Below are 19,543 nucleotides of genomic sequence, written 5' to 3' on the forward strand. Positions count from 1 at the left end.
GGGGAGGTGTAGCAACCCCTAGCGTCATGCATAATGTATATGAACTTAGAATCCACGTGATATTGACGTAGACTACCGCGGCCTGTGTAAACAAGTTCTCTTTGAGGGCAATTTAACCAAGTTTTAAGCCCTTGAATTACTATGGGGTCTATGGTCTCTTAAAGATTCCAAGTTGAAGAAGATGTATTCCTGAGAATACAAGTTTCACCATGGTTTCACGGTTTAATGGTATAACCCGGTCCCGGCTCCGAGTGAATAGACATTCTTCCAAGAACTTGTCAAAACGACCTTTAGTGAGTTTGAGCCCCTCTTCCCTTTTAAAACCCCAAAAATAACGTGGTGGTCCGGAAATCGTACCAAGGTCATGAAAATTCTAGAATCTTAACCACGACCCACTAAAAATATCCCTTTGGTACTAAAGAATAAAACCAATCTACCCTCTGAGATGCTCTGCTGACCCTATGGCTCCGTGTCAGTCTGTCTAGTCGAAATCTGAACTTGACACTTGTTAAGCGAAGCCAAGTTTTGGCTATGGTGTTTTAGCTTGTAAATTTCTAAAAGTGCCGAGATTTACTAAGAGGAGAATGTGCGCGAGAATAATAATAATAATTAAAATTCTAAACCCCTACGAAGATGGACGAGAGCCTCGTTTGGATAAAACATAAAACTTTATCTGGAAACAGTATTGAAAACTATGGTTTAAAGAATCTAGATGACGATTCTTCTTCTTTTTTATTTTCGTCGACATCATTTTTATGTGCGTGGGTGATATTTTGTTTTAACCCTTAATTAGACCATTTTGATTAGACCGTTTTGAAAAGTTGCGTTTTCGGTTTTCGCGCTTTAATCGAATTAGCCAATCACAGCTTACCAAACTTCCGTTTCTGTTAAAAACCGGTGGTGAAAGTATGGGTCGTGTAAGCCGCGTTCGCGCTAATGCTCCAAAAGATTTAATTAAACGTAATAATAGTAAACAATTTGATGCTAAAAATACCGCCAATGTGACAGAAATCAGGTAAATAGCCAATATAAATAAGAAAATCGCTGTTGAAAGTGATAATTTTATTATAAATACGTATTACTCTTATCTGTGGCAAAATTCTTTGACAAAGGCTTATCGGTTGTCAATAAAGTGCGGTAATTTTAAAAAAACGTTTCCCCGTGTTACAGAAATGAATCGCAAAAAGCTCAAGAAAATAAAACTAGCGATAATTCACCGTGTCCGAGTTCGTTAACGTCATTGAAACTACTGTTTTCCGCAACATTATGCTCTGTTGTTTGGACAGGAATCTCTGACTGCGATGAGACTTACAATTATTGGGAACCTGTGAGTACAAACTTTTTATAATTAACGTTTTGGGGGAGGGATAATGGGGTAATTAAAAGTAATTTATGAATAATTAATCAATCCGCGAGTGAAGACACACCTTTTAATCTACGGAACTGGATTTCAAACTTGGGAGTATTCTCCCGTCTATGCTTTAAGGTCATACCTTTATTTATGGCCGCAAGCATTAATTGGGAAACTTTGTTTGCACGTTTTTAATCTAAACAAGGTATACTTTAATATTTCTAAGCAAAACCGCAAGTTAGTTTTGTAAAAATATGAAATTTATGTGTAGATCTCAACTTTTTACACGATAAGATTGTTTTTGGGTTTCATATCCGCCTTATGCCAACTATATTTTTACCAGTATGTAAACAAATATTTGGGTAAATCTATGCAGCAAAAATGTGCTGAAATTTTGAACAATTTTAGAGGGATTTGTAAAAAATTTGGGGCTCATGTTGGAAGACTAACATTAGTCTTTCTGATATTCTCAACTGGAATGTTTATATCATCAACCGCTTATTTACCAAGCTCATTTGCAATGTACGCCACAATGATTGCCTTCGGGTCGTGGTTTAAAGACAAAATGCAGGTTCGATTGAGTTGAACTCAATTTTTTCCATAGAAAATGTGGAAATAACAATGTAATTTCAGTTTGCTATACTCTCTGTGGCTCTTGGGGCAATTTTAGGCTGGCCTTTTGCCGCGTTAATTGGGTAATTTTAATTTGAACGCGTTTCAAAATCCAGAATCTTTAAATATCCCGTAATGTTTTTAGAGTACCTCTAGCCTTCAATATGATATTCATTCAAAAACGAATACGTTACTTTATAATATGGTCCATAATTTCCCTTCTTTTATTTCTGGCAAGTTATTTTCTACACATATTTCCCTCAAAGTAGTACCATGAGTAAAGGATGCGCGCGAGGAAATTAGTTTTCACGCTATAGGATAGGCAACTCCCTATCTCCATCTCCAATGGCAGGTTATTCGATATATATACTCTGCTCTAGCTTTGGTTGTCAGCACGCGCAAACCTAGGTCTCTATGTAACGTAGCTTTATGCGTGCTGACAAGAGACGAAAGAAATACTCATTTTCAGGATTTAAATCTCGAGATTTTAGATAATGAAAATGAGTTTTTCTTTCGACTGTTGTCAGTACGCACAAAGCTACGTTACATGGAGACCTAGCTTTGCGCGCACTGACAACCATAAGCTACCGTCGGAGATAGGGAGTTGCCTATCCTAAAACCTGAAAACAAATTTCCTCACGCTCATCATGAACGCTGGATCTCTAAAGGGACCGGTAAACGGAATAGATTTTTCTCTATAGCACGTTTGCTTTGTAAAAAAATAAATAAAAAAAACGGGTACGGCCAAGGTCGTTTAAATTTCTTTTCAATAGGTTTATTCAGAATCACAAAAGACCGAATGGCCTTGAGTGTTCCCAAATTCACTACCCCCGTCCCTTCCCCCGACGCTATGCTAGAGAGGACTCGGTTTGTACAGTGGAAGGCGGGCGTTTTCCGGTCCCTTTAGAGATCCAGCGTTCATGCGCTCATCCTTTATCCATGGTACTACTTTTATGCAATATTTGGTGACATTTATTGTAGATTCCAACTATCTTGGTTGATAGTTTTCATTACGGCCGTCTTGTAATTGCCCCCTTAAATATCATCACCTATAACGTCTTTTCAAAACACGGACCTGATATATATGGTACAAAACTTTTGAAAACCAAAGTACTTCGATTTAAATTGTCATTGATGGAAACGTTTCTTTTTTAAATTCATTCAGGAGTCGAACCTTGGAGTTTTTACTTCTTAAACGCTTTTCTAAACTTTAACTTCGCATTTATCTGCGCTCTAATATCTGCTCCCATTCTGGTCTGTATAAAAACTTACTTCTTAACTCTATGAACCTTTTCTCTAAACTTTCCTCTTTGTATTTCTGTAGTTAATCTATTTTTGGGGGGCAAAATCGACACTCTACGTTCAAAACGGTGTTTTGACACTGACATCGATGTATTTGTGGATAGCCGTGTTTTTTACACGACCTCATAAAGTTAGTCAAACCAAGAAACGATATCTAGTTTACTAGGGAGAAGGTATAAGATGCCTAAGTATTCGCGCGCCGTAGTCCCAGTCCCCCTTTCAAAATACAAGGGAGACGTAAAAGGAGGCCGGGCTATTTCGCGGCCTCTCCTCAGTCGGAAAATATGACTGTAATTTTCGTCATTCGCGTCGCGCTGACGTGAGTTTTCAGGAACCAATGAGATGCTGGTTGTAATTTAGAGGCGGCGGGGATTAACTCCGGACACGTCTACGTTTGGACTGGAGATAAAGATGGAAATGTAGCGAATTTATACCTTCTCCCCAGTAAACTAGATATCACTTCTTGGTCAAACTTTGTTCAATTAATTTTATTCCGAGTTGATGAACTTTTTCACTGTAGGAGGAGAGATTTTTGTTTCCAATTTACCCCCTGATATGTTTAGCTAGTGCCATTACTATCGATTGCGTTAAAGTAAGATTAATTTTTATATTCAAATGCCAAAATTAATGTTTAAAATCGTCCTTTCATTAACTAAAGAAATTAATCATGCAACGATCGAAGCGTAAAATTACCATTAATTTGGTTGATTACTTAACTGTTACTTTAATAATAGTAACGTCGTTGCTTTCACTATCAAGATCAGTTATTTTATACAAAGGTTAATATTAAATTTAATTTAATTGAAGTCCATTAACGTAAAATGAAGCATTTCAAACCTTCAATTGTGAGGACTGGAATGTTTACTTTATTTAATTGACTTCTGATGAAAATATTTAATGAAAATTAATCAAATTTAACTTAAATCAATCAGGATATTGCGCCCCCATTGAAGTTTTTCTCGAAACAAATTCTCAATTACAACAATTTCGAGATAAAAATCCATCTACTCAAATTGTTGAACGTAATTTATGCGTTGGAAAAGAGTGGCATAGATTTCCCTCTAGTTTTTTTCTACCTGATGGGTAATATACCTTTAAATTTTAAAACCCCAAAACGACGACCCACTTTAATTAGAATTAAAAAATAATTAACGTATTAGATGGAAACTTCAATTCTTAAAGTCTGAATTTAAGGGCCAACTACCGCAACCATTCGCAAATAACGCTAAACACCCAACTTCTTTCATTCCTGAGAATATGAATGATATGAATTTGGAGGAAATTAGTCGATACGTAAGCATTTTCTTAACGAAAACAAGAAAAAAACCTGAAATCTAAATTAAAAAAATAAACCAAAATTAATTCGTTTTTAGATCGATTTAAAACAATGTCATTATTTGATTGACACTGATTTTCCATACGAAACCAAATTAGAACCCAGGTTTTCCCAAGATCAGGAAAATTGGCGTAAAATAGCCAGCGTTCCTTTTCTGAACAACCAAAAGTAAGATTTATAAAAAAGATATTTCGCTTGGTTTTTGTTTGGTGTGTGGAATTGACAGGGTTCATACAAACCCTGGAAAACCTGTAAAAATCAGGGAAATAAATAGTTGAAAAAACCTCAGGGAAAACTCAGGGAAATTTCGAATTAAAATTCATGGAAATCAGGGAAATTTGCGTCAAACAGGGGCCGAGTAATTAAGCAAACTGTTCTTGAACATCCCTTCCGTAGGATTAACATTACACCCAACTTTGGAGGCTCGTAACTCTGGTTATATTAGAGATACGGGGATGTCCTTTGATTATGTAATAGTCCTATTTGCCCCTCCCCCTTTCGTTAACATTTGTTCCATAGGATACTCCATATACGGGAAAAACCTGGAAAACTCAGGGAAGTTAATGGGGAAAAATCTGGAAATCTCAGGGAAATTGGTTTTCCAGAAGTTGTATGAACCCTGAATTGAGTTGCTTATTATTTCAAAAAACAATAATAGACGTGGTAAATTATAGTAGAACACACTTTACTTTCCTTCCAAATTCCCCCTTCTTGTTTAAATACGATTTAATTAAATTTGCGCAGTTTTATATAGTTTTTATTTAATTTCCGCGAAAAAATGGGAGGGAGAGAGAGAGATGATTTGTTTTTTAAATACTTTACAGCTCGTCAAAATGGTTTCGTTCGTTCTACGTTCCATATTTTACAGAAACAAAGTGCAGTTTTATAGATTATAATGTTTTAAAACACTTTCTTGTACGTAAGGAAAACTTGTAAAATGTAAAATACTAAAATTATATAAACACACGTTCGTTATGGGATTATGTTCTTTTTTCTTTTTTCTTTGCGATAATATTGTCTCTGGGACAAAATTGAACGGTACATTAATTAAGGCTCGCCATCGGGATAATTAAAAGAAACAGGCAAAATCCTAGCTAAGTCCTAAAAAAAAAAAACACTTGTTTCGCTCGTTGATTAAAATGCAAATTGTTTTTCTTCTCCTCAGTACAAAAATTCAAAAATTATAAAATGCTTTTTAATTTTAATTATTACAGACCCTAAACTAAAACAATTAATTAATATTTCTTTTTTAAGATACAATTTTTGGTTGTTTTTGTTTTTCTACAAATAGTTAATATTTACAAGAGCAAAAAACCAAATCCAATATTTTTTTTCTCCGATCCGATATTAAAGTCGAGTATATATTTCATTTTACACACGTGGGGGGGGGGATTAATTACTTAATTATTCTCACAAATTAATTATGATATATCAAAGAATTTAATTTTTGATCTTAGTTTTTGATAAATTAAATTAACATTATACATTTATGCGCCGGGGGGAGGGAGGGAGGGGGGGTTTCGAAGCTGTTGATACAACAGATTACTTACCATGATTCTACGTTTAAATTTTGCGTTGGGGGGGGGGGAAACACACTAAAGAAATTAATATAAATCAGATTGAATATCGTATAAACCAAAAATTAATACATTTATCGATACATTCAATATAGTAAAAGTTAAATACCAGTTTTTAAGTTACTCGAGAAAGTCATGATCCATCGTGATATTGGGGGGGGGGCATAATTCGTTAATTTATAAATTACTGTTTTTAGAGAGAATTTTTCATACACTACAGTATACCTTTAATTATAATTAGAAAGGGCATTAAATTAAATTAATTTAAACATTTCGAAAATACTCTTCCCATATTTAGGCTTAATTAATTTTTTTACAACAGTTTTAATTATTTTCTTAAAAATTTCTTGGTTTCTTTTATATCTAAAACAATACTTTTAAAGGTTTTTTTTTAAGCCCACTCCCTTTTTTCTCTCTCTTAAAAGAATTAAATTTAAACCTGTATACGGTAACTTAATTTAGTTTAAATATTTTACGACGCGTTATCGCCGTTTTTTTCAACGGGTGTCTCATTTTCCACGCTTTGTTCCGACCTTAGTAAATTGTCAATCATGAAACCACCCTGGCTAGGTTGATTCGCGGGGGGAACGTTGTTGCTACTAGTTTGGGAGGGATTTTCACTGTCCGTTTTAAGGTTGTCGTTATTAGATTGTTCTAAGTGTTGTTGCGCGTTTGTATTACTAGGAGATTGTTTGGCCGAAATTAAGCCGCCACTCGCCTCCCCTTCGCAATTTTTAGAATTGTCTACGGGTGTTTCGCGCTTTTTCTCTTCACTAACTTCGAGTCTTTCTATCGTTTTTTCACTGTGTTCGTGATTTTTATCGTTTTTCACAATATTCTGTTCGGTTTCTTCATTACCACTTTGTTGATCCGTTGGTTTAGTTCGCGATTCGTCAGTTTTAGTTGGAGATTCTTGAGTTGTCGTCTCGGGTGACAGTCTTTTTTGAGTGTCCTCGAAACGTTTTCTTTCAAGGGCTGCTTGTTTTTCCCTCTCAAGAACTGTTTGGCGCTCACGTTCAATGGCTTCGCGTTTTTCCTTTTCCATGGCTTCGCGTTTCTCACGTTCTATAGTTTCCTGTCTTTCTCTTTCCATGGCTATTTGTCTCTCACGTTCCATAGCTTCGTGTCTTTCTCGTTCCATAGCCATTTGTCTCTCACGTTCCATGGCTTCGTGTCTTTCTCGTTCCATAGCCATTTGTCTCTCACGCTCCATAGCTTCGTGTCTTTCTCTTTCCATGGCCATTTGTCTCTCACGTTCTATAGCTTCGTGTCGTTCTCTTTCCATGGCCATTTGTCTCTCACGTTCCATGGCTATTTGTCTCTCGCGTTCCATAGCTTCGTGCCTTTCCCTTTCCATAGCCATTTGTCTCTCACGTTCCATAGCTTCGTGTCTTTCTCTTTCCATGACCATTTGTCGCTCCCGTTCCATGGCTTCGTGTCTTTCTCGTTCCATGGCCATTTGTCTCTCGCGCTCCATAGCTTCGCGTCTTTCTCTTTCCATGGCCATTTGTCTCTCATGTTCCATGGCTATTTGTCTGTCGCGTTCCAAAGCTTCGCGTCTGTCACGTTCCATAGCTTCGTGCCTTTCCCTTTCCTTGCCTTTCTCCCTCTCTTTTTCCATAGCTTCGTGCCTGTCACGTTCAATGGACATTTGTCTCTCACGTTCCATAGCTTCGTGTCTTTCCCTTTCCTTGCCTTTCTCCCTTTCTTTTTCCATAGCTTCGTGTCTGTCACGTTCAATGGACATTTGTCTCTCACGTTCCATAGCTTCGTGTCTTTCCCTTTCCTTGCCTTTCTCCCTCTCTTTTTCCAAAGCTTCGTGTCTGTCACGTTCAATGGACAATTGTCTGTCACGTTCCATAGCTTCGTGTCTTTCCCTTTCCTTGCCTTTCTCCCTCTCTTTTGCCATAGCTTCGTGTCTTTCACTGCCTTTCTCCCTCTCTTTCGCCATAGCTTCGTGTCTGTCACGTTCCATGGCTATTACCCTGTCTCGTTCTATGACTTCGTGTCGCGCTCTTTCTTCCATTTCAGTTGACTTTTGTCGTTCCCTTTTGGTTGATTCCATTCTTTCTCTTTCCAAATCAGCCAACCGTTCTCTTTCGACAGCTGTCATCTTCTCTCTTTCCATGGCTGCCATGGCCATCATTCTTTCCCTGTCCATTCTTTCACGATCAATCAACTGTCTACGTTCAGCATCTTCCTTGGATTGCGTCTTCTCTTGGTGACTATCTTTAGATGGTTGTTTGTCCTCGACATCTCGAGATGATGAACCTTCTTTATCGCGCCTCGCTTCCTTTTGATTGGTTTCCAACACTTTTTCTTTCAGTTCTGGATCAGGTTTTACAGGTGCTTCTATTTGTTTTTCAGTGGAATCAGATTGTTTGGACGCTTCTGGTGGTTTTTCGTCAGTTTCACGAGGTTTATCACCTTGGGCTTTTAATTGCGCCTCTTTTCGTTCCTTCTCCATTTTCTCTTTCATCTCCCTTTCCTGTCTCATGCGGGCGTCCCTTTCCATGTATTCGCGGTATTCCCTGTCGACTTGTTTGCTCTGATTCTCCAATTCCTTTTGATGGTCGCTTTTCTTTCTCGCTCTTTTCTTAGGTTCGGGCTTAGAAGGTATATTCCCTCTAGGCAGTTCAATTTCTGGCCTCGACGCTTCCTTTTCTGGGTTTTCACTAACCGCAGTTGGCGGTCCTTGATCTAAAGATGTCTTTACCGTTTCTTGAGGTAAAGGTAAACTTGGAGATTGATTAGATGGGTATGGTTCCATTTTGTTGGCTCCATAAATGTTAGAAGGCGGATGTGGCATCCTACTTTGCATTCCAGGTCCAGGAATACCACCTTCCCTCGAAGTCGGAGGCATTTGTTGAGGATTAGGGGGTCCTGGAGGGCCAGTTGGCCCGACCATAGGCGGCATATTTGGATGATTTTGCGCCCCCATATTAGGATAATTAGGTGGCATGATAGGATGTTTACTGTAGGGTTGACTGCCCATTATAAAAGGTCCCCCAGGATGTCTCATCATAGGATTAACGTAGCCACCTCTAAACTCTTCCCTGGGATTTCCCATTGGTGGCATGGGAGGTACATTATGATGCGGAGGACCTCCAGGCATTTGGTGATGAGGCGGCTGTCCTCTAATAGGCGCGGAATGATGAGTTGTGGGAGGTTGTTGTGGCATATTAGCTCGTACTTGTCCAGTTGGAGGAGCGTTTGGATGACCAACCATGTTATTATTTGGAGGAATTAGTCCAGGACCTCTGGGAACATGATGACGGGGCGCACCACCCGCTGGAATATTAGGATGCGAGGTTGGTGGTCCGCCGGCTACAGAAGTAACCATATGTAGGGTTAATCCTTGATTGGAAGTACTATGAGGCTGAGGACCAGAGTGAAGAGGTGGTGGTCCACTTGGAATGGTACCACCGTGATGAGGCTGAGGTGGAGCTCCCGAAACCGGTACATTATGACGTTGAGGACCCTGAGGCGGTGCCGATGAAGCGTAATGAGGTTGGGCCACTGTATGAGGAGGATAAGGATGAGGTACTCCACTCGGAGGCAACTGAGGATTTCTATGCCTCATTATCGGATGTCCCGTCATTTGAGGGGGTGGTTGACCCCCTCCCATATGATGCGGAGACGGGGGATAATTTTGATGAGGAGGAACAACAGCGTGACGCGGTGGCATCCCAGGATGTCCCGGTCCTCCTCCGGAAATAGTAGTTGGAGGTTGTTGATTGTAATTCATATGTTGAGGATGGTAAGCTTGATCTTCAGGCTGTTGGGGTGGTCCTGGTTGATTATGATGTTGTTGATTAGGGTTCGGGTAATAGTTCTGACCCCCGGAATTAGGCGGATAATAATTAGGAGGGTTTCCTTGTTGATAAGGTCCACCCGCGTAATTTCGATAATCTTCGTGTGGCCCCTGTTGAGGGTGGTGAGGTTGAGGAAGATAATTTCCCGAATTGGGTGACCTTGGGTAAGGTCCTCCTGGATGTTGTTGCTGTTGAGGATAGTACGGCGCTGGTCCACCTGGATTCGGGTATGGATAGTTGCCAGGCGGGCGGTAAGCTTCACCAACATTTCCTCTAAACTCGGGTCCTTGATGAGGGGGACCCAAATGCCTGACATGCGGTTGAGGGGGTGGCGTTTGTTGCCGGTTTTGATACATATTAGAGGGTCCGGGATAATGACCGCCTAAAGGAGTTAGTTGTTTGGGTCCAGCACCCGCTAATGGCGAATTACCATCTCTATTGTAGCTATCCAAGGATGTTAACTTTGAGGGACTTTCCGGTCCGTAATTTTCAACCATAGACGGGCGTAGAGGACTCGGGCGGTTAGAATATTCGTCCATCGGTGTTAAATTATCTCCGTAAGGGTTATTAAAATCTCTGTTGTGATTATTCCTCATTTGAGGTTGTTGCATTCCTGGTGAACTTTGATAGGGATAATTAGGAGGTCGGTTACCAACCACGTTTTTCATGGTAGTTAAGTCCTGGGCTGAATCGTGAGGCACCACTTGGTTATCAACCATCATTTGTATATGTTCCATGGGAATGCTGGGACCCATTGGACGGGGAAGAGTTGACGTTATAACACCACCACTACGAGGTTGAACTAATAGTTGCTTAGTTAGAGTCATGGCCGAGGGATGGTTTGGAGGGGGAATGCCTCCTTGAATGTTTTGGGGAAGAGAAACCAAGGGAGGAGGTGGTGGAATAGAAGGATCTCTCATTTGAGGTATTGGGACATTAACGGATTGATTGGGATTTGGAATTTCCTGGTTATAAGGTTTGTTGTTTAAAGCTTCAACCGTCTGAGGTATTTCGGCGGAAGTTGAGTCCTGTTGGGGTTTAGCTTTAAGATTGTTTTTCGTTACATCTTTATCTTCTTCATCATCGGAACGAATTATTTGTCGTTTGGTGCCAACTTTGGTTTCAGAGTCACTTTCCTCGCTACTTTCTCCTTCTTCTTTATCAGACGCGTCTTCTTCTTCATCTTCCTCCTCCTCCGCGTCTTCATCCTCATCTTCCGAAGATTCTTTGCTCTTCTTTCGCGCCTTTTTGGATGAATTTTTAACGTTTTCCTTTTTAGTTTCCAATTTTCTTTTCAGAGACGTTTTATCCCTTTTTGCATTGGCCGTTTCGTCCGAACTAGCTTCCGATTCGCTTTCTTTGGACTTTCTAGTGCGCTTAACGGGTTCCTCCGAATTATCAGAAGCGGAATTGCTAGATTCGTCAAAACGTGATATGACCATTCGCTTCTTCCTTTTGCCACCTTTCCAGTCGTCTTCACTGTCAGGTTCTCTTAATTGGTCCCATTTTGTCTTGGCTTTTTTCCTGCAAGATTATAAATAGGCGTCAGAAAAACTCCTTAAAAAGTTACGCTTTGTAAAAGTAGTTACTTTGATTTTCCCCATTCTTCCTCTTCGGAAGAAACCTCTTTGTAACTGATCTTTTTTCTGGCTGCCCTTCTTACAGGTTGATAATCACTACCATCATCACTTTCGTATTCATCTTCATCCTCGTCGTCATCGACTAAAATTAAATAATTCAATTATTTAAAGTATTTGTTAGGCCCCGGGGGAAAATGACGAAAACGCGCCCCCCCTCCCCGTCAAGATAACCCTACAGGTGGCGCCCCCCGTCAAGATAACCCTACAGGTGGCGCCCCCCGTCAAGATAACCCTACAGGTGGCGTGCCCCCCCGTCAAGATAACCCTACAGGTGGCGTGCCCCCCCCCCCCGTCAAGATAACCCTACAGGTGGCGCCCCCCCGTCAAGATAACCCTACAGGTGGCGCGCCCCCCGTCAAGATAACCCTACAGGTGGCGCGCCCCCCGTCAAGATAACCCTACAGGTGGCGTGCCTCCGTCGAGATAACCCTCCAGGTGGCGCGGTCCCCCCCCCCCCCGTCAAGATATCCCTACAGGTGGCGTGCCCCCGTCGAGATAACCCTGCGGGTGGCGCGGTCCCCCTCCCCGTCAAGATAACCCTACAGGTGGCGCCTCCCCGTCAAGATAACCCTACAGGTGGCGCCCCCCCGTCAAGATAACCCTACAGGTGGCCCCCTAGAAGGTACAGGCCTCGGGGAAGCACCCTCTCCTGAGGGCCCTGTTTGGGACATGTGAAGAATACTTACCAAAGTCATCATCCCATCGTCTTTTCCCTCTCCTTCCTCCACTTCGTCTAGTAACTTTTCCACGCCCCCTTCTTCTTTTCCTCTTCCATTCCCCGGAATCATCTTCCTCTTCTTCTTCATCTTCGTCGTAACTCTTCTCGGACTTTGACACTTCCGTATCGGAATTATTTCCGGAACTTCCCATGAAATCTTCGTCATTTTTATCCTCCTCCTCTTCCTCGCTGGTCAGATCCAAATCATTCAATCTTTTCTTTTTCTTGGCACCTCGATGTTTGACCACTCTTAAGTCAATTTCCTCTTCCCCTTCTTCTTCTTCATCTTCCTCGTCTTCTTTCTTTTCATCCTCTGATTTTTCTCCTCTTTCTTCAGCGGCCACTAAATTAGAAATATCTTTTCCCTTACTGACGGGCGGCGCGGGGGGCGTTTCCTTTTCCTTGATGATGGGGAAATCGGGTCCGAGTTGCGTTTGAAGCGCGGTCGCGATTAGTTCGTCATATTCGCGATATTGGTAGCTAACAGTTTTTCTGTTACGAACTGATCTGGTGTATTTCTTTTCGTTTTTAATCTTCTTATTATGATGGTGAATTCTTTCGTTATTCTCTTCACTGTGTTCCGAAAATTCCTCGTATTCGTCCGTGCTTCTACTTCTACGTTCGCGTCTGCGCGAACTTTTCTTAACGCGAACTTCGGGTTTTTCTTCCAATATTTCGGTATCAGGCGGAACTTCAAAGTTACCACCACCTTCTTCCCCTTCGGAACTATCTCGTTTATCCTTAATTATGAATAATAATTAACAATAATAATTAACCACCAATGAAGGACTAATTCGGAATCAAATCTTAAGACGTACGGGTTTAAGAACATTGTCTAAACTAATTCCAACATAAGCCAATCTTTGTTTTCTAAGTTCCTCTCTCTCTTGTTTCTTTAAGAGTGAGTCAAAGTTCTTTAGTTCTTCGAAGAGGCGATCGCATAGCATTTTCTGTTGATGAGGATAATAAATTACTAATTAGCGTCTTAATTATACCCCCCCTGAGAGACAATTTATTGGCTTACGTGTTCGCAAGGAGGGCAATACCAATCTCCGTCAGGTATAATCATTAATGGAGGGTTAAGGCATGCCGTGTGATAACCGCTATCGCAAGAATCGCATAATAGAATCCATTCAGGGTGGTCCATGGCTCCGCAACGTCCGCAAGGTTTATCATCATTAACTTCGTCTTTCTCTTTATCTTTCTTTTCTTCATTTTCACTTTCCGAACTCTCAGATTCGCTACAAACTATCAAAAACCCATAAAAATGAGTTACCGTTTCCATTCCAGTTGAGTTTATATAAACCGCTTAAGTACCTTTCTTCAAAGTTCTCGCTCTCCTAATGACGACTGGTTCTTCATTAGCGTCTAATTCCTCGCAAGCAAATTCGTCTTCATTTTCATTTTCGTCAAATTTTAAGGGTTCTTCCTCCTCAATTTCTTCTTCCTCAAAAATTTCCTCCTCTTCCTCTTCCGTCGTGGAATCTTCTCCGGAAACGTCCCAAGGTTTGCTACTCAATTTTAATCCCCAGTTGCCCCCTTTTCCTCCCTTCCCCTTGCGTTTTTTCTTCCTTCTTCTACTCTTTCCGGAAATGGAACCCCCGACTGAAGATTTCCAATCTTGGGAATCATCTTCGTCGTCATCTTCGAGCTCTTTTTCCTCTAAATCCTCTAGATAAAACTCCAAGTCTTCATCCTGTAATTAAGATAACAGAATTTTAGGGCTAAATTTCACCCGGAGACAAAAGAAATAATATTTTAGTACGGATGGTTTTTTCCTGGGTGACTTTGATTTTCCTTTTTTACTGGGCGAGTGTTTAAGCTTTTCTTGTCTTTGTTTCATGACTGCTTCCTAATTGTTGATTAAAATGGTTATAATTATTTGGCAACCATTTAAAGGCAACCAACGTACTTTAGCGGCTTTCTCTTTTGCCAATTCTTCCAATCTTTTTTGTTCTTGCTTCATTTTCTCGGCTAATTCGCTCATCTTCTTTTGCTGTTGTTGCTGAATTCTGGGACTTCTTTTAACCACTGGTGTCGCGCTTTCGCTCGAATTATCGTTAGTGCCATCATCAACGGAGCGTCGCCTTCCCCTACCTCGACCTCCTCTGGCCGCGCCTCTTCCCCGACCACCTCTAGCGCGTCCTCGCGCCCTAGGTGACGCGCCTCCTCTGGCAACCGCCTCTTGAATACGACCAGTCATAGCGTTGAAGACTTGCAGGAAACCTTCGGTACTGGCCTTGGGGTCGTCACTGTTTTCATTACTGTTAAAGTCCATGCTAAAATTTTGCAAATGGAATGAGGTTGGAGATTTGACTTCCTTGGAGCTGTCGTCCTTTTTAACACTTTTTGACGTCTCACTGTCATCATCTTTCTGTTTGGTTGATTTAGTGGTTTTAGACTCCTTTGAACCGGGTTTGGTTGGTTTTTTCAAGGGTTTTGAGTCATCTTCATCATCAGTTTTTTCTTCACTGCTTTCATCCTCAGAATCACTTTCTTCATCGTCTGAGTCACTTTTCTTGTTTGATTTGTCCTTTGAGGTCGTTTTCTTAACAGATTTATCTTTGGAACCACTTTTCTTGGCTGATTTAACTTTGGGATCAGTTTTTTCATCGCCAGAACTCTCATCAGAACCACTTTCTTCATCCTCAGAATCAGTTTTCTTTGATGATTTGTCTCTTGACGTCTTTTTCCTATCAGATTTATCTTTGGAACCACTTTTCTTGGCTGATTTAACTTTTTGATCAGTTTTTTCATCGCCAGAACTCTCATCAGAACCACTTTCTTCATCCTCAGAATCAGTTTTCTTTGATGATTTGTCTCCTGACGTCTTTTTTCTATCAGATTCATCTTTGGAACCACTTTTTTTGACCAATTTTCCTTTGGATTTAGTTTTTTCATCACTAGAACTCTCCTCAGAACCACTTTCTTCATCTTCAGAGTCACTTTTCTTGGCCGATTCATTTTTAGAAACAGATTTCTTCTTCACCTTATCTTTAGGTGAAGTTTTTTTGACTGATTTAGTTTTGGAATCAGATTTTTCATCACTCGAACTCTCCTCAGAGTCACTTTCTTCATCTTCAGAGTCAGTTTTCTTGGCTGATTTATCCACTGACCTTGTTTCCTTGCCTGATTTATCTCTGAAACTAATTTTCTTTACAAGTTTTCCTTTAGAATCAGTTTTCTTGGCAGATTTAACTTTGGAATCAGCTTTTTCATCACTCGAACTTTCCTCAGAGTCACTTTCTTCATCTTCAGAGGAAGGTTTCTTGGCTGACTTTGATTCCTTATCAGATTTATCTTTGGAACCAATTTTCTTTACAGGTTTTCCTTTGGAATCAGTTTTTTCATCACTTGAACTTTCCTCGGAACCACTTTCTTCATCTTCAGAGTCAGTTTTCTCCTCTTGTTTCTTTTTAATTGCTGATTTCTTTTCAAGCTCCTTTTTGGAATCTGTTTTCTTTACAAGATCTTCTTTCTCTTTCAGTTTGCCTTTGGCAACACTTTTCTTGTCAGTTTTCTCATCAGGTTTCTCTTTGCAGCCTTTCATCTTGTCCGTTTTGACATCAGACTCTATTTTCTTATCAGAAGTTAATGGTTCCTCTTTAGAATCGGGTTTTTTAACTTTCTCCATTTTTGTATCACTTTTATCACGCGATTTATCAACTGGGTCGGTTTTCCCTGCAGATTTATCAACAGATATTGGTGATTCCTTTTTAGAATCAGGTGTTTTGTCTTTCTTCATTTTCTTTTCAACAGAAACTGATTCTTCGACCAATTTGCCAACTGAATCAGAGGGTTTCTCAGATTTTTTGTCTAATTTGTCAACTAAATCAGATTTTTTGTCTAATTTGTCAACTGAATCAGATTTTTTGTCTAATTTGTCAACTGAATCAGATTTTTTGTCCAATTTGTCAACTGAATCAGATTTTTTGTCTAATTTGTCAACTGAATCAGATTTTTTGTCCAATTTGTCAACTGAATCAGAGTTTTTGTCTAATTTGTCAACTGTATCAGATTTTGTTTCTAATTTGTCAACTGTATCAGATTTTTTGTCTAATTTGTCAACTGAATCAGAGTTTTTGTCTAATTTGTCAACTGAATCAGAGTTTTTCTCTAATTTGTCAACTGAATCAGATTTTGTTTCTAATTTGTCAACTGAATCAGAGTTTTTGTCTAATTTGTCAACTGTATCAGATTTTTTGTCTGTTTCAACAGAATCATCATTTTTTTCGTCTAATTTTTCAACAGAATCATCAGTTTTTTCAACAGAATCATGTGATTTTTCATTGGAAACAACTTTCTCATCGTTCTTGGAGTTGGAATCAATTTTCTCATAATTTTGAGAAGTTTCTTCCAAATTAGTTTTTTCTTCCTCAACTTCCATTTTTTCCTCTGATTTTTTAGGTTTTTCATTTAATTCGTGAATTTCCTCATCTATCATCAGTTTATCTTCATCTTCACTTGACTTTTCGTCTAAAGAAGATCGAATTTCTTTCTCAAACTGACGAGGAACAACTTGAACTTGGTCCACCTCCATTTTCTCAGCATTTCTCCCAACGATTTTGCCATCTTCCATCCCATTATCGGCGGCACCATCTCTGTCACATTTCTGATGACTCTTTTTATTACTTTTAGCGGCAGAGATAGGAGATTTGGCATCGACGCAATTAGCCTCCGTCTCGTCGTGTTTGGAAGGCGTTGATTTTTCCTTTCCAAGTTCATTAATGGGTTTAATGTCCTCGAGATCTTTGATATCCTGCCTTTTCCCATCCCCATTTTTAAGCAATGTCTCGGATTTTTCATCTTCCGAAAAGAACGCTTTCAATTTAGCGCGTTTGTCACTAATGGTTATCGCTTTACCGTCATAATTTGTTAAACTTTCCAAATTTGAAGACTTTGGAGATTCTATCTGAACAACTTTATCTTTCACTAATTCCTTCAAAGATTTAGGTTTTTGTAGTAACGGTTTTTCGTGACATAAATTTATTTTAGCATCGTTTGACGTAATATCAACATTGTTTGAAGGTTTGGAACTTAATTCGCGCTTTTTCTGCTGCGTTTCAACACCACTCTCTTTGTCGTTGTTGGAAGTGTTATTGACTGTTTTGTCCTCAATATTGTTAGTTTTTGTCGCGTTTGACGAATTTTCGTCACAAATAATATCTTTTTCTGGATTTAATTCGGGAGTTTTTGATATTTCATCAGTGTTTTGATTGGACGGTGATGTTTCTGGTTTTTTATTGTCAGAAATGGAAATTTCGCGCGCAGTTTTTCCCTCAACTTTAGACTTATTATTATTAATTTTAGACTGACACAGAACTGATAATTTTTGAACTACAACCGTATTACTAGAACAACTATAACCCGTGACACTTTCACTGGCTTCTTTAATGTTGACAGTTTTAATATTTACTTCCGATAAGTTTACATCGTCAAGTTTTTCGTTTACATTTTCGCGAGTAATTGTATCAGACGGTTCTTTCTTGATAACGGAACAATCCTTGTCACTCGCGTTTGTATCTTCTTCATTTATTTTAGGGAAAATAGTCGGTAGTTTAAGTTTAACCCCACTTTGACCCGTATCTAATAAATTCTTATCTTCTTCACCAATTTCTGTTGTTTAAAAAACCAATTAAGATTTAGTTTTTAGAATTAAAAAAACCAATTCGACAATTATTTTAATTTAATTACTTTCTTCCTCCTTGATTGTTTCCATGTAAGTTGCAAGTTTCTTCGCTTCCAAAGCCGCTTGATTTTGTAATGGCGGGTTGCTATCCCCATTTTCACTGTTAGTAGATGAAGATTCCTCTTTTGTCACTTTCAAATTGCTCTGTTGAAGTCTGGCTAATAGTTGCGCCAATTCTTCCCTCGATCTAAATGACAAATAATTAAATATTCACTTATAAATTATAATTAATTCTTAAATATTTTCTTACTTGCAAACGAGACTCCAAGAAGAATCTTCATCAGCTTCCTCTTGATATATCCTCAAGTTTAGCTTGTTGTCCACTTGGAACCAATACATATGTCCCTTGACATCTCTTCCTATAGGAAGAACTCTCAACCCTTCCGATTCGTGCTTGTTTATTTCCGTCTTGAACTTGGTATGCGAATCGAACTGAGCTTCTACCAAACGCTGGTCATTTATAAACAAATTACAATTACTTTTTTTTTTTCGCTGCAAAACGCGTAAAAACAAAGTTTTACCTTTAAAAGTTCTAATTTGACAGAAAGTTTGGCTTTTTTGTAACCAAATCTCTCTAATTCCCAAGCATCTACGCTCGAATATTCGTGGCAAAACTGTGTATTTGTAAATATATATTGCGTTTACAAAGTCTGTCTGTGATCAATCATCGGGAATGAGTTTAGTAAAAATGTACCTTGCACATTGCCTTTTCCCATTTGTCTTTTGGAAACCATTTTCGAGTTTTTCTCATTAACAGAATGTGTATATCCCTCAGAGTTTCGCTGACTGTGATTATTTAAATTTATTTTGATTAAATTTTAACGAATTTACAAAGGAGTTAACGAGGGGTTACTCCCCTACATTAAAAATTCAAAGATGACCCAAGAACTAAGGGTGTAATAACTATTTTAATCCAGGAATTTAAACGAGTCTAGTTCTCTAACTATAATTTTACGATGTTATTAATTACTTTTAATTGTAAGCGGTTAAAAAAGGACGCCGCCACCAGCACAGTGATTGTTAGAGCAATGATCTTTTTTGGATAGCGCGTTAAGCCTAATCTCTATAAGATGCTTATAAAAACTTAAAATAAGACACTTACCATTCTTGGTGTCCTCTAACATCAATCGCAAATCCTCAACGGACACATTAACGCCGATTAAATCGCCGAATTTAATGAAAAAGGAACAAATAACCGCGAAATTAGGATCATTATGACAGCTTTCTCCTTCGCAGGACGCCATTTTCCAGCCCTGAATGTCAACGAAACAATAATGGCGGCGTCTAATCACCAACAAAGCCAAATATTACATCTTTTTTTATTATTTAAAGCTTTATTTATCAACATTTTACATGATTTAAAAGCTATTTTATACAGCTTAAAAGAATTAGGCTTGGCATTTAAGTGTTATCAATCGTTAGGCTTAAAGTCATTAATTACAAATTCCAGTAAAACGGTCATTAAAATTATCAAAAATTTGTAATCGAGGAAACGGGGGTCAC

General features: G+C 39.2%; 2 protein-coding genes across 2 annotated transcripts; one reads left to right on the top strand and one right to left on the bottom strand.

The window, feature by feature from the left end:
• Positions 1–90: 90 nt before the first annotated feature.
• LOC149676574 (alpha-1,2-mannosyltransferase ALG9-like) lies at positions 91–5,582 on the top strand. Its single transcript, XM_089837605.1, has 16 exons — positions 91–1,015; positions 1,171–1,327; positions 1,422–1,556; positions 1,623–1,693; positions 1,760–1,922; positions 1,985–2,046; positions 2,109–2,196; positions 2,945–3,050; positions 3,129–3,217; positions 3,288–3,395; positions 3,786–3,857; positions 3,924–4,044; positions 4,198–4,348; positions 4,426–4,558; positions 4,639–4,769; positions 5,426–5,582. The coding sequence occupies exons 1-16, from the start codon at positions 909–911 to the stop codon at positions 5,535–5,537; spliced, it is 1,806 nt and encodes a 601-aa protein (XP_089693731.1). The 5' UTR covers positions 91–908; the 3' UTR covers positions 5,538–5,582.
• Positions 5,337–19,510, bottom strand: LOC149676575 (uncharacterized). Its single transcript, XM_089837589.1, has 13 exons — positions 19,143–19,510; positions 18,735–18,826; positions 18,562–18,654; positions 18,291–18,490; positions 18,046–18,227; positions 14,264–17,967; positions 14,117–14,203; positions 13,669–14,047; positions 13,376–13,599; positions 13,170–13,301; positions 12,320–13,091; positions 11,583–11,715; positions 5,337–11,517 (listed from the first exon to the last, which is right to left on the bottom strand). Exons 1-13 carry the CDS (start codon positions 19,282–19,284, stop codon positions 6,651–6,653), a joined length of 11,007 nt encoding a protein of 3,668 aa, XP_089693715.1. The 5' UTR covers positions 19,285–19,510; the 3' UTR covers positions 5,337–6,650.
• Positions 19,511–19,543: the final 33 nt, after the last annotated feature.

The sequence above is a fragment of the Phalangium opilio genome, unplaced genomic scaffold (assembly GCF_054372755.1).
Source record: "Phalangium opilio isolate 3A_F unplaced genomic scaffold, DU_Popi_V2 ptg000045l_1, whole genome shotgun sequence".
Taxonomy (NCBI): Eukaryota; Metazoa; Arthropoda; class Arachnida; order Opiliones; family Phalangiidae; genus Phalangium; species Phalangium opilio.

Bases quoted from the DNA above. Each gene is read 5' to 3' on its own strand.
- LOC149676574 (XM_089837605.1), top strand. From the start codon at position 909: ATGGGTCGTGTAAGCCGCGTTCGCGCTAATGCTCCAAAAGATTTAATT. The intron at 1,923-1,984 runs GTTCGATTGAGT...ATGTAATTTCAG, and splicing joins GGTTTAAAGACAAAATGCAG to TTTGCTATACTCTCTGTGGC. The intron at 2,047-2,108 runs GTAATTTTAATT...TAATGTTTTTAG, and splicing joins CCTTTTGCCGCGTTAATTGG to AGTACCTCTAGCCTTCAATA.
- LOC149676575 (XM_089837589.1), bottom strand. From the start codon at position 19,284: ATGGCGTCCTGCGAAGGAGAAAGCTGTCATAATGATCCTAATTTCGCG. The intron at 18,491-18,561 runs GTAAAACTTTGT...ATAAATGACCAG, and splicing joins TCAAATTAGAACTTTTAAAG to CGTTTGGTAGAAGCTCAGTT. The intron at 13,092-13,169 runs GTACGTCTTAAG...TTCATAATTAAG, and splicing joins TAGACAATGTTCTTAAACCC to GATAAACGAGATAGTTCCGA.